General features: G+C 43.2%; 1 protein-coding gene across 7 annotated transcripts in view; it reads right to left on the bottom strand.

The window, feature by feature from the left end:
* ZNF462 (zinc finger protein 462) overlaps positions 1–13,497 on the bottom strand; it is a 136,967-nt gene that overhangs the window by 15,580 nt on the left and 107,890 nt on the right. For all 7 annotated transcript variants that reach the window (XR_005367094.1, XM_038553028.1, XM_038553030.1 and 4 more), the window contains one exon: positions 8,024–8,247. Coding sequence is in view for 6 of the 7 variants with exons in the window: in XM_038553028.1 (XP_038408956.1) it covers positions 8,024–8,247 (224 nt within the window). In the remaining variant the exon portion in view is untranslated. The remainder of the gene's footprint in view (positions 1–8,023; positions 8,248–13,497) is intronic.

The following is a 13,497-nucleotide window of genomic DNA, read 5'->3' as shown; positions in this document are numbered from 1 at the left end:
TTGCTTTGTACCGTACTGCCCTATTTCGTAGATACCTTTATCAAGAACTTAACGTGCTGGGTTATGGTTCTTTATTTAAGCTGTGTCACCTCCTTGCTTCTAAACTCTTCCAGGGTAGCAACTGTTTCTTATTAACTTTATATGCTCAGTGTAGGGTATAAGATTGGTCACCTAGTTGACACACACACAATAAATGTTGTTTGAATTTACTGGTGACACACAAACCGTAGGAGATCATCAAGTATAAAGAACTTCATAATATCATACCCAATGATAAAAATTTGCCTGCTACTAAGAATAAGATCAGGCATTTTCTAGAAGATTTTGTTTCAGTTCTTACCAAATATCTATTATGGGCTAAAAATTAACCCACTCGTTTTCACATGTATCATTTAAGCTTTATGATCATTTGGAGAGGTAGGAGTTACCTTCCATATTTGTGGGTGAGGAAAACAACACAAAAGAAGCTAAGAGATAAAGCTAGGATTAGAACTCACATCTTCAGATGACAAGGCTCCATCTTTCCCCATAATAATGCAAATCATCTGTAGAAATGCAAACTTACAAAACATGTAAAAATTATCCATGGGATGCCAACTGAACACTAGAAGGAGACAGAAAAAAAGCACTGCGACTGTAACATTGCAAATTCGATTGAATAGAGGAGTAGCATCTTTTGAGAATTTTTCTTCAAAATAAAAACCTTTCTAAGCACAGTAAGAATAAAGGCTGGCAAAGTACCCAGGAGGCTATAGAGCACAGAGGTCAAGGAGAATATCTAGTTTCTTTTGTAATCACTGAGTCAGAAGCAGAAAACATGCTTCTGCCCATCCTAACTTGGCAAAAGCCCAGACAAAACTAAGTCATTTTGAGACTCTTGGGATAACTGCAGTCGCAAGTACTCAAGAAAGCCAAGTGAAAGGTATCGTCAAGAAAGTCAAAGAACTTCAGTGCTGGCGAACTGAGCTGTTGCTAATCCCCTGAACTTGAAATCCAGAGGGCAAAGATGTGGATGGTGCTTCCACATTTTGCTTATGTGAACAAACGGGATACTTGAAATTTCCGATTGGAAAAGCGATTTCATAATATTGATTTATTTAGCAAACAGCAACCAGACACTTTACTGTATGCAGGGTACTAGGACCAGGTGTTGGAAGAAAAGACAGATAAATAACATGGTTTCCATTTTAAGAACGTTGCATCCGATGGCAAGATAGAGACTTGTTAAAATGAGTTACGGGGTGTAAGTTGAGGCAGGACGAGATATGTGCCTTTACAGAGAAAGAACAGGCCTGTGGAAGCTTGGAAGCAGGAGCAATTCACTTTGGAGAGTTTAGTGGACAGTTCAAAAGATATAGGCGAAGAACACTTGCAAATGTCTGCTGGAAAAACACCATGTGAGGTTCTGCTAGGCACGTCCCTCTGACAAATGGTCCAACCTCTCTTGATCGTCTACTTCTGATTTCTCGGTCTTCCAAAATTCATGAAAGAAACCGGGTCTGTGGCTGACAGATCAAGAAGCAAGCCCAATATAAGGGAAAGCAGAGTTGAAGTGACGTAATCTTCAGGAGAAACCTCCAGCTCACACAAATCCTCACAGGCGATCATGATACAGCTGCTGGCATTCAGTTCCAAAATTAAATACAATCCCAAAAACTGTGGCCAAAGGTGTGTTTTATGATCTGGAATCAGGGGAAGGTTCTTCTTTTGTTTTATTTTTTCTCCTTTCCTTTGCTGGACACAAATGTCCTATGGGATTCTTCTGCCGCTGTGGATTTCACTAGTCCAGAAAGCTAAACAATTTTATTGGCATAACTGAAATGTTGGTGATTCCTCCTGAGCTTAATGTTCGGCTGCTTCTCCCAAACTGGCAAAAAGTAAGAGTAAAAGATACGAGTTCCTTAGAGTTCGGCCGCCTGAGGCTCCATTTGTATAAAAAATTAAAAACATTTCAAAGTAAATTCAATTAGTGAATGTGTATTGCCTGAATAGACTATCCTTCTAAATTTAATATAGCGAACATGACAATTTTATGAGCAAACCAAGTTAGAGATAATATATTTTTATGTTCCTTAAACTAGCAAAGAGACTTCAGAACCATAAAGAACACTAACAAGGTACTGCATATACTTAAACTTTCTTTAAAAAAAAAATGTGTTTCTTAAATGTGAGAAGTACAAGATCTTTTTTTTTTTTTCATTCTTCATGACTTTGAGGTTCTTGAATATGTGGTCTTCATCTTTCACTAGCATTACTAATAAATGGTGCCACTGATGTATGACTTCACTGTGTGTGTTGGGGGGAGGAGAGAGAGAGAGAGAGAGAGAGAAAGAGACAGGGAGGGAGGCAAGGAACGAAGGAGGGAGGGATTGAAGGCATGGAGCAGTCGGCCTCTACAAGACCCAGTGAGACTGGAGAAAACAGAACTGAAGGGCGAAAAAATAAAATTTCAAATAGCCTGTACTGTTTACTTTAGATTCCAAGAGATTGCAAGTGAGTCTTTGGTCACTGGTGCAAAGATAAAGGTCTAGGAAGACAAGATGCTGTGTGTCATGTAAAAAATGAGGGTTACTGTCATCCCTCTTCTACTTCACTCGGCTTCTGAGGATAAACATGGCAGCGTGCATCCAGGGCTCCTGGGAATCCGATTCTTAAATAGAAAGGTGCATTTGACTTCAAGGATCCTTCCTGTTGTACCAGGATTCTGACTAGTCCATGAATGACAGGTCTATGGGCTTTGCAGGTGAACTCTACGGGCTTTGCAGGCGAATTCTAAAGGTTGGGGTGTCCAGGTCTTTCTAATAAAATCCTTGGACTGAAAACATCCTACAGTATCTCTTAGTTTTTTCTATAGATTCTCTCCACTACACAAAATCACCTAAAGCCATTTGTGGAAGAATATAATGAGCAATGCACTCAGCATATAGTCCAACTTGGGGGCAGGGGTGGGGGGAAGCAGTAAACCTTACTTTAGAACCAATTGCTAAGTCTCCTGCACACGTTATTTGTGGCAGGTTACACAATAATCTGGATCTCCAGCATCTTGTAGATCTGTTCCCAGGATCAAATTTATAAAAGAAAGTCTGTAGGAAATTAACATGACTGAGGCTCTCCTGTAGGTGTCAAGTCCTGGGAAACTCGAATCTTTTAGGTATGAGGTATAATTTACTCACCATACAAGTCATCTGTTTTAAATAGTTCAGGGAGTTTTACTAAATTGATGCATCTGTGCAACCCTCACCACAATCTGGTTCTTCTATTAGAGGAGTTCCCTCATAACCTCTGCAATCCATCTCCCAACCTCAAGCCCCAAGCAACCTCCGATCGGCTTTGTCTCCACAGTTTTGCCTTTTCTAGAAACTTTGTATAAATGGAATCATGCAACATGTGATCTTTCATGTCTGGCTCCTGTCCGCTTGACATGACGCTCTTGAGATTTATCCATGATGCTACATGTATCAGTAGGCTCATTTCTTTTTAACTGGTAAGTAGTATCCCCGTTGTACGGATATAGCACCTTTTATTTATCCATCCACTTTACAGGGCAGTAGACTCGCTAGATCAGATGGGAAGTGTACGTTTCACTTTTAAACAAATTGCCAAAATGTTCCAAAGTGAACATGCCATTTTACATTCCAACCAGCGCCACATGAGAGTTCCAGTTTCTCCACATCCTTACCAACACTTTGGCACTATCAGTCTTCTTACTTTCAACCATTTGCACAGTCGGGTAGTGATATCTTTCTGCTGTTTTATTTCGCATTTCCCTAATGATGACTCTTATTGGACCTCTTTTCATACGATCACCTGCCATTGGTGTATCCTCACAGGTAAAGTGTCTATTCAGGTATTTTTCTCATTCTTAATTGGATTTTTATTTTCTTACTATTACGTTGTAAAGTTTGTATATTTTGGTTAAAAACCTTTGCTAGATAATTACTTTGCAGATATTTGCTTCCAATCCGTTGCTTGCCTTCGAGATTTTCTATTATTTTTGCAGAAGTTTTCTGGTTTCAGTTCAGACACTGAGGTTTACGATCTATTTTGATTTAAATTTTGTGTTGGGAGTGAATTAAGGGTCAGCGATCATTATTTTGTATGTGGATATCCAAGTGTTCAAGCACTATTTGTTGAAGAACTATCCTTTCCTTATTACCTTGCTACTTTTGGTAAAAAAATAAAAATAAAAATAAAAAATAAACAAATGAACTGACCACATAGCTGAGGGTTGATTTCTGGTCTTTTCCTTCTACATCATTGATCCAGGCATCTATCCTTATGCCAATACCACATGCTCTGGAGTACTGTAGCTTTACGGAAGAATTTGAAATCAGGAAGTGTGAATTCCTCCAATTTTTTTTTTTTTTTCCCATGCTAGTTAGGCTATTCTAGGTCCTCTGTATTTACATCTTAGTATCAGCTTGTCAACTTGCATCAAAGAAAAGAGATTTTGATAGAGATTCCGTTGGATCTGTAGGTTGATTTGGGGAGAAATGCCAATACTGAGTCCTCTCATCCAGTCAATACAGTATATGTTGCATTAATTTTGTTCTGTTATTTTCTCAATAACATTTTCTAATTTTCAGCACACAGCTTTCATAGTTCCTATGACAAATTTACTTTGAATGTTTTATTCTTTTTCATGTTACTGTAAGGAAATTAATCAAATTTCATTCTCAGATTTCCGTTTCTGGTATGCAGACATGGACTTGATTTTTGCATACTGACCTTGTATCCTGCAACCAACTCTGCTATACTCACTAGTATTCCAGCAGGTTTTCTTTTATAGATTACTTCTAGAATTTTTCTCTGTACAAACATCACCTTGTCTGTGAACACAAGTGATCTCATTTCTTCCTTCCAATTCTTAGGGCTTTCATTTCTTGTTCTTGCCTTATGACCTTGACCTTTATATATATGTGTATAAAAAGTTTTTATATGCATACATATATATAAATTTTTTTAAAAAGATTTTATTTATTTATTCAGGAGAGACACAGAGGGAGAGGCAGAGACATAGGCAGAGGGAGAAGCAGGCTCCCTGCAGGAAGCCCAATGCAGGAATCAATTCCAGGACCCCAGGATCACAATCTGAGCCAAAGGTAGACAGTCAACCACTGAGCCACCCAGGTGTCCCCCTTGATTTTTATATTTGAATTATTAGCAAACTTCACTTTAGTACACTGTACAGTGACACTCTTCATACCCCTTTCATAAATGCTCAGATCACCACAGTGAGTGACTGTGTTTAACCAGCTTATGTCGTCGCCTTCCAGTCATAACCTCTCTTTCAGCAGCACTGCTCTCCTTGTTTGTCAAATACTGTTTGGATAATTATTTAGAAATTCCAACTGCATTTTGTACCCATCATTTAGAAATGAAGGAACAGAAAATGGGAAAAAGAAAGCGCTGCCATCAGTAATAAGCACACATCTCATACACTTAACAACATTTGAGACCAAGATGAAAATTATTACGCATGCTGGAAGTGGCAATTCTTTAGCCTCAATTAGGTGCTCATTGGGCTTAATAGGCTGGTCAACCATGAGAGAGAGTAAAATTAAAGAACATAACATGGCCTAGTGAAAATATAACATCAAAGACCATATCTAAGATGTAAGGTATAATTAGTGATTTTAAAATATATTTCAGTTCTTGGGGAACCTGACTGCCTTTCTGAGAGATACCATAGCTCATTTCTGTTTTTTATTCTTTTATTTTTTAAATTTTATTTATTTATTCATGAGAAACACAGAGAGAGTCAGAGACACAGGCAGAGGGAGAAGCAGGTTCCCTGCGGGCAGCCTGATGCAGGACTCGATCCCAGGACCCCAAGATCATGACCCGAGCCAAAGGCAGATGCTCAACCACTGAGCCACCCAGGCATCCCTACAGCTCAATTCTTTAGTAGACTGAGGAACACATTAAGTCTCAAAGTGTGGGATATACCAGGACTTCATTTACTCTTACAAAACTTCTGGGAAAGATAAAACAACTCTCCTAGAAATCAGAGAATGGGGGCACCTGAGTGACTTAGTTGGTTAAGCACCTGTCTTGGGCTCAGGTCATGATCCAAGAGTCCTGGGATGGATCCCTGCTTGGCCGAGACTCTGTTTCTTCCTCTTCCTCTGCCCCTCCTCCTGCTCATGCTCTGTTTTTCTCTTTCAAACTAAGTAAATAAAATCTTAAAAAGAAAAAATCAGAGAACAGATAAATTAGAGAACACATACAACTTAAGTAACTTGCTGAAGTTGTATGGTTAAGTTGTGGAGACAAGACTCAAACCTAGGTCTGTTTGCTTCCAAAAGCTCTGAATTGGGGCCCTTTTTTCTGGAGCAGCCCATTTCCCTGTTGGGTATCCTGAAGCCCCAGCCTTCCATGCCTCCTCAGGAAAACCCCTGAGTCCACATGTGTCTGGTTCTAACCTTCTCAGCAGTGACTCAGAGCAACTGGGTAACGGGAGGATTTATCTTCCTGGTTTGCTCTCTCCCAAAATACCAGCCCAAAGGCTGAACACTATAATAAAGAGATCTGAGGTGGTTACATAAATAAGGTCCATGTGCATAAATGTGGAAAGCTCGGTTTGAAATGGATGAGCGATTTTCCTTTGAGTTTGGAGGCAGAGATGTCCAGGAAGTTTGACTAAGAAAGGACGCAAGAAAGTTTTTCAGTGAGGTAAAGTCAGGCTTTTCTCCCCTGCTTTCATTTTTGGGCAAACACATTAGAAAATGAATGCATTCCCAAGCAGAAAAGTGACCACGAAACCACTTCGTGGTGGATGGGTGATAGAGCTCAGCCTTCTCTCTCAACACCTCACAGAAAAATTCTACCCCTTGGGCGCAGATGATTCGGACTAAAATCTTGATCACTTGGGGTTGCAAGGCCGGGGAAGATCAGGAGGACACAGAGCAAAGAAAAAAGGAAATTATCGAAAGCCCTTCTTCTCATTGTGCCTTAAGTAAACATTCCCTGGAGATTTTGGATTTTTGGGTTAATCAGAAAACATTTCAATAGGCTTTTTTTTTCATGAAACAAATGCAAATTGTAGCTCCAGTGCCCTCTGGGCTATCCACAAGACCAGAAGCAAGCATCTCAATTCCCTGCTGGGTGCCAGATAAGCCCTGGGACGCTGTCCTGTAAGATTTTGCTTCTTGATCGGCAAACCTTCCTAATCATCAGAAGTTTTTTTACAAACCCCGTATTTTAGGTCTTGTACTGACGTGTTCTCGTCCTCCTCAAATAAAACATGTATTTTACAGCCCTCACACCGTTTAGACACGAATAGCAACGCTTTGGAACATCTCAGTAGTTAGCAAAGTACTGGGAAATGACCTACGTGGTTGAGGGACAAGGTGGCATGGCCATCAGATCAGGGCCCAGCAGCGACAGGACCACAGCCTGCCACCCACTCCCGTAAATAAAGTCTCACTGGAACCCAGCCAGGCCCATTCATTTATGTCTTGTCTGTTGCTGCTTTCTCGCTACAAAGGGCAGAGTTGAGGAGCTGCCATTGAGACCATCTGGCCCGCAAAGCCTAAAATATTTACTATCTGGTTCTTTACAGAAAAAGTTCGCCAATTCCAGTGATGCTACGTTTATAAAATGATACGGAAAAATATTCCTGTTAAGTAAAAAAAAAAAAAAAAAAAAAAAAATTGTAGGGACGACACACTATTACATGTGTGGTCTAGTCTGAATTATGTAAAACAAGGGAAAGTGGGCAGAGAAGAGGTAAAAAAAAAAAAAAAGTTAAGCAGGTAGATTTGGGTGGCAGCATTAGGGGCGATGTTCCTTATCCCCACCTATAGGTTCCCGTTTTCTAAAATGACCTTTTCTTTCTTTCATCTCGGAAAAAATACGGAACTTCACGCTGAACATTCTTTTAGTCCGTCTCTGACTTGCACACGGTGGGGGTGACTGCATTGGGCTCTGTCCTCTCGCCAGGCCCAACCCCACAGGTGTGCTGAGGGCGGCCGGGAGGGGGGGGAGGGGAGGGGGGCTGCAGGAAGCTCCTGGCAGGTACCTTATGCTCGTCCCGAAGGTGGCTGTCCAGTTCTTCCGTGTGCTTGGTCTCGTAGTAGCAGAGCTGGCATTTGTAAGGTTTCAGTTCATTGTGCTTTTCTATGTGTTGCTGGAGGCTCTCGTCGCTGGAGCAGGTGAAGGTACACTTATCACAGCGGAAAACCACTCCCTGCAAGTATTTCGACAGCTTGGAACGGCACACCTCGATGGGGACGACTCGCTCTTCTGTGGAGACAAAACGGACGGAAAGATGGGAAGTTTTGCTGGTTCAAGCCCACGCTCCTTCCCTGGCAGGTGGGAGGAAACCCAGCCAGCCCGGCTGTCCTCCCAGGGGTCTGTCGGGAGCGGCCTGCAAGGTGCTCAGTAACTGCTGAGTGCAGGAGGCTCTAAGACGGGACAGGGGTGGCTACTGCGTCTTAGAGCCCCGAAGACCGTGGCCGGCAACTGTCCGCACTCCCCGCTTCCTCGCTAAGTGCCAGCCGGGCGGGACCCCGCGTCTCTAAGTAGAAGGGACAGTGCCAGCGCCCAACCGCCCGTGTGCCACTACCGTGCACCTTCCTGGCAACTCTAAGAGCGCCGGCGTTATTCCTGTTTTTACAGATTAGTAAAGGCAGGAACGAGGCTCTTAGTAACTTCCCAACGGTCACACAGACGTGGTCACCGGCCCGGCTGAGTTCTGACCCCCGCCTGCAGAACTGCAAGTCCTTTATGTCGCACGGTTTCCACTTCCACTCCCGCTTCCCCTTCGAGCTGTTCTCAAGGAGACGGTCTTCCTTATCCTGAAACCAAGGGACTCTGATCTAACAACAGATCTAAAAACAAAGGACCTGTACATTTTCATTCACTAAAACTCCGGCTCTCTAACTAGGGGAAGCTCACAAATGAAATGGCTGCGGGCAGCATTTGGGGGTGTGTGTGGGGGGGAGGCAGGGGGTAGCGTGGGAGATAGGGAGGATTTGTGCCTTTTCAGACAATCTGTAATCTGATTGTCACAAGGGAAAAAATAAAAGAGGGAGAGGATTTGGGTGCTTTTCCCATTAACATACCAAATGCTGTAGGGCTGGAAATGCGTGTGCTTGTTTATTTTGCACTCTCTTACCCTTGTGTTTAACTGCTCAAATTAAATTTCACACCAGTCTGCCCAGAGTATCGGCGCACGCGCCAGATATCCATAACTGGGATAAAATTAAAATCTGTGCTATTTATGCAAGGATCAAATATAGCGTGTGTTTTCATGCTGTGTCTGGATTTCAGAAGACTCTGGAAGTTTACAAATGGACGCACACAACATATACTTATATTATTTAGAAACAGCAATGTATTATTAAGTCACGAACGCGTGATTTATTCTCAGAGTCACTGAGTAGCAACGTTTCCAGGCGTCCGTGTTTTGTGCACTGATGCAGCTCACCCTTTGTCGTCGGCCGGCCCGGCCCCCGGGGAACCCTCGCCACCCAAACCAGGCCCGAGTGTCAACCACCACGTTCTCCCTGCAGGGCAGGCGGTCCCTGCCTCGCGAGTCCTCGAATACAGCGATTAATTGGCCAGCAAAAAGCCGGCCAGAGGAAGCGTGGAAGGTGGTGTCTGCTACATACTCCCCGGAGCTCTAATGCATATGTTATTTTCCCTATACAAAGAGTCAGTCGCTTATTTAGAAATATAAATATTTTTAAACCAAAGTAGAGCAGACAGCTAAGAAACACATGATTATAATGTAATCCACACATTTTCTTAGAATAGCAAATGTTTAACAGTCTTCTAACCATTCAGTTCCATGGTTTGGTGTAATCCGAGGAAAAAAAAATGCTTTGGCATCAGCCAGCTAGAGCCTTAGGAGGGCCCGAGCTACCGTGTTCCAGCCCCACACCAGGGTTTGTCCACAGCAGCACTACTGACATTTTGAGGCCAAACAGGTCTTTAGACGGGGGGCTGTCCCATGCACCCGAGGATGTTCATCAGGTTCCCTGGCCTCTATCTCAACATTTGCCAGGAGACCCCTCTTGCCTCCCCGTTGTGATGACCAAAAATGCCTCCAAGCAGGTGCCCCCCGAGGAGGCAATGCTTGACACCAAGTGTTGGGCATCGCCTCCCACCACTCTGGGGGAGACACGCATGGACATGAGCCATGAGCAACCGGGGCCCACCCCGAAGCCCTGGGACCGGCCCCACGGGCAGTGCGGACATGAACTTTCCCGGCTCCTTCCTGGACACCGCAGCCCCTTCTGCTCTCCCCCTGCGTTTGGGCCCCGATGTGTACTTGGTCATTTCTATTGCTTCCACGCTCCGGCTCAGGCGACCCCAGTGGAGACGGACAACAGCTGCTATGACAGTCCCCGTGACGGTGCCTCGAGCACCTGGGACACAGGCACGCAGTCGGCCTCCGCTCTTCACTTCTCCCCGTAAAGAATTGTCTTTCAGACTTGGTTTTTATGGGTCTCCCTCTCAATTCCTCTGCCACCCTGGTTAGTTTTCTTTGCAGTTTCCGATTTCACTACGTGCGCCTAAGTGCATTTTACACAAAAAGGCACGAGTGCTCAAGATACTCTGGAGCTTAAAAAATAATCATTCATGCAAATGATCACAGCAGTTTACCAAGAGCGTGCTACGTCTCAAGCAATGTTAGGTATTCTCCTCTCACTGTCACTTTTTTATTCTCCAAACACTCTGCGAAGCCAGTTTTATTACCTTTCGTTTCCTGATGTGGAAGCTGAGGACAGGTCTGTGGAACTACTTTCTCAAAGTCACGCCTCTGGTTCAGAACAAAGTTGTGACCTGGGAGCACAGGTCTCCTGTCGACCCTGAGCCGGGGCCCTCTTCCTTCACCCCTGAAAAGAACTCTCCTGGGGCATCCACTCTGCATGCCGTTTATTTATAAGCCTTTTATTCCTAATCATTGAAGAGTACAAAAGCAAGGCAACCATTTCTATCTGAATTAGATAAATGGTAAGTTCCCGCATACCTACAAACCCAGAAACCTAAGACTTCCCATTTCCAAACTAAGACATCACCAACATTCCAAGTCTCCTGGTTACGTGGATTTTTACTAAGATATTTATCTTAGAAAAAAAAGTTAATTTTTCTCCTTTCTAAAACCAGGGCTAACACGACAAAGATAAAAAAAAAAACAAAAACAAAAAAACAAGACAGACTTGGAAAGGCGGGCAAATCACCGACACTGTTTTCTGAATGAGGTTATTCATTATTGAGGCGAGTCAAGGACATAAAGTTAGAGACTGGAATGTTTCCAGGTATGGATGGAGCCCTGTCTTGGCTACAGAAGCTCAGTGCTCAGGACTTTTTTTTTCTATGGAGGCAGCGACAACTGTGGCTCTTTCTTGACTTCACACCTCTCAAAATTACCTTGGGTAAGAAATCAAGGCTTGAATCACACTCATTGTGACTCAGCTTTCAGAGCTGGCTGCAAAAATATTATGACTTCACCAGTTTGACTACAAGATAGGTTGTGTCTCTCATCTCTTCCTACTCAAAAGCCGCTTGGTGCTACAGCTGGACATAAACCCCAAGAGTAATGCCACATGGAAGACTGTGGGAACTAAGGCGCAAAGGAGCCTACAAGTGTGTGCCGACAAACTCCCGTGGTGCCCAGTGGAAAGATCTGCGGAGTTGCAACTAGAAGGAGGGCGGAGGGTCACTTTTGCTCCAAACAGAGAAAAACCACATCACTGTGGAATCCAGAATCACCAAGTGAAAATTCTTCCTGAAAAGGCAGACCGCAACACACTTGGGTTTCCTCCCCACAACATGCCAAGTCTGAACGAAGCAGGGAGAGATCTGGAAGTCATTCACGCCAACAAACTCCATATGCAAATGGTCATGCTAACGGGCCAAGACCCTCTTTGGACCAAACCAAAGTCCCACCCATTACTCTCAGCCAAACAAGTGACAAAAGTTGAGCACTAGAAAGCCATTAAGAAAATAATCGTTTCTTAAAAAAAAAAAAAAAAAATTATTCCAAAACATAACCATAAACGGACACACATAAACATAAGGACAACAGCTCCTGGTATGAAGTGATTAATTTGATGTTAGCCAGGCTACCGCCGTCAAGCCAGAGAAAGCTGGAACCACACCTGTAGTTCTAACAGGCGAAGCATTTGGTGAGGATACAGGGGAACCTGTAATTTCACTGAATCAAATGAAAGACTAGTGATTTCACTGTAGACTTTTTTTTTTCCTTAAGAAAAATGATACCGATAAGGTAAATTTAGGGAGATTAGTTTTGTTCCCCAAAGAGACCCACCTACAGGATTCAGTTAAAATTCATTGTTTGCCTAGGTATTGGGGTTAAAGGTTGGGAAGCAGAAGCTTTAAGTTACCATGCCAACTGGAGACCAGCATCAGTGATTACACAGTTCAGGAATTATAAATAAAAATACCTGGCAAAACTGTTTTATCCCTACAATTCAGTCTGTACCCAACTTTCCAGGTGCACTGTAGGTATGCAAGGTACACCCTTCACCACCTTTCTCTACTCCAAACACAAATACACCTGCCACCATGAATCTCCTAGATACCCGTCACTCACTACCTTCTGTACGTAGACTTACACACAGGCTTTGACTTACAGGCAAAGCTGTGCATGAGGCATCATACTTCGAGTGGTGCTGATAAACTGATAAACTCAGTGGAAATGCACTCATGAAATTATTGCCTGTTCACTGTCTCTTCCCATTAAAGTTCAAGTTCCTTCAGTGCATGGACCTTGCCTGACTTCACGGCTGTATCTCTAGGGCCTAAAACACTGCCAGCATATAGTGAATGTTCCATAATTACGTGTTCCATTAAACGAAAATCCACCAAGAAGTCCTACCTCCAACCTTTTCCTTCAAACAAAAATCTCAGGGCTTGATTTTTCCCTTTCTAAACTGGTCCAATTAGGGCCAATCTCACCAAATGTTGGTCTCACCTAAGTTCCTACACATGATCTTAGCTAAAAGGCTGAGAAGTGATCACCTAAGTTCCTCAAAGAAATGGGTCTACCAATCCTTGGCTTCAACCTTTGCTAAACTGGTATTCATCAGGTACCCTGGTTTCCCATCTGTCTGAGTTCAAACTCGTACATTGGTCTCCAAGCCCTACCTAATTTGCCAGAACACACTTTACCTGCCTTGACCCCTATTCCCTTCAGCCCGCCTCAGAACTCTCTAATACAACTCTGTCAACACATCTAGTTCCCACCTACCTCACCGGTTTAAACCCCCCTCCACCATGAGGGACACCAACAGTGTCCCTCAGAAATTTATGTGTACCCGGAACCTCAAAATATGATCTTATTGGGACATAAGTTCTTTGCAGATGTAACTAGTCAGGATGAGGTCACAGTGGTTTGCAGTGGGCCCTAAATTCAATGAATAGGTTCTTGGGAAAAGGGAGAGGCCACACAGAAGACACACATAGGGAAGATGGCTATGTGAGGACAGGTGCAGAAACCGGAATGACACAGCTGTAAGGCAA

Source organism: Canis lupus, chromosome 11, assembly GCF_011100685.1.
Source record: "Canis lupus familiaris isolate Mischka breed German Shepherd chromosome 11, alternate assembly UU_Cfam_GSD_1.0, whole genome shotgun sequence".
In the NCBI taxonomy this organism is placed as follows: Eukaryota; Metazoa; Chordata; class Mammalia; order Carnivora; family Canidae; genus Canis; species Canis lupus.
Note: the sequence above shows the minus strand (reverse complement) of the source record. Positions and strands in the feature narration are given on the sequence as shown.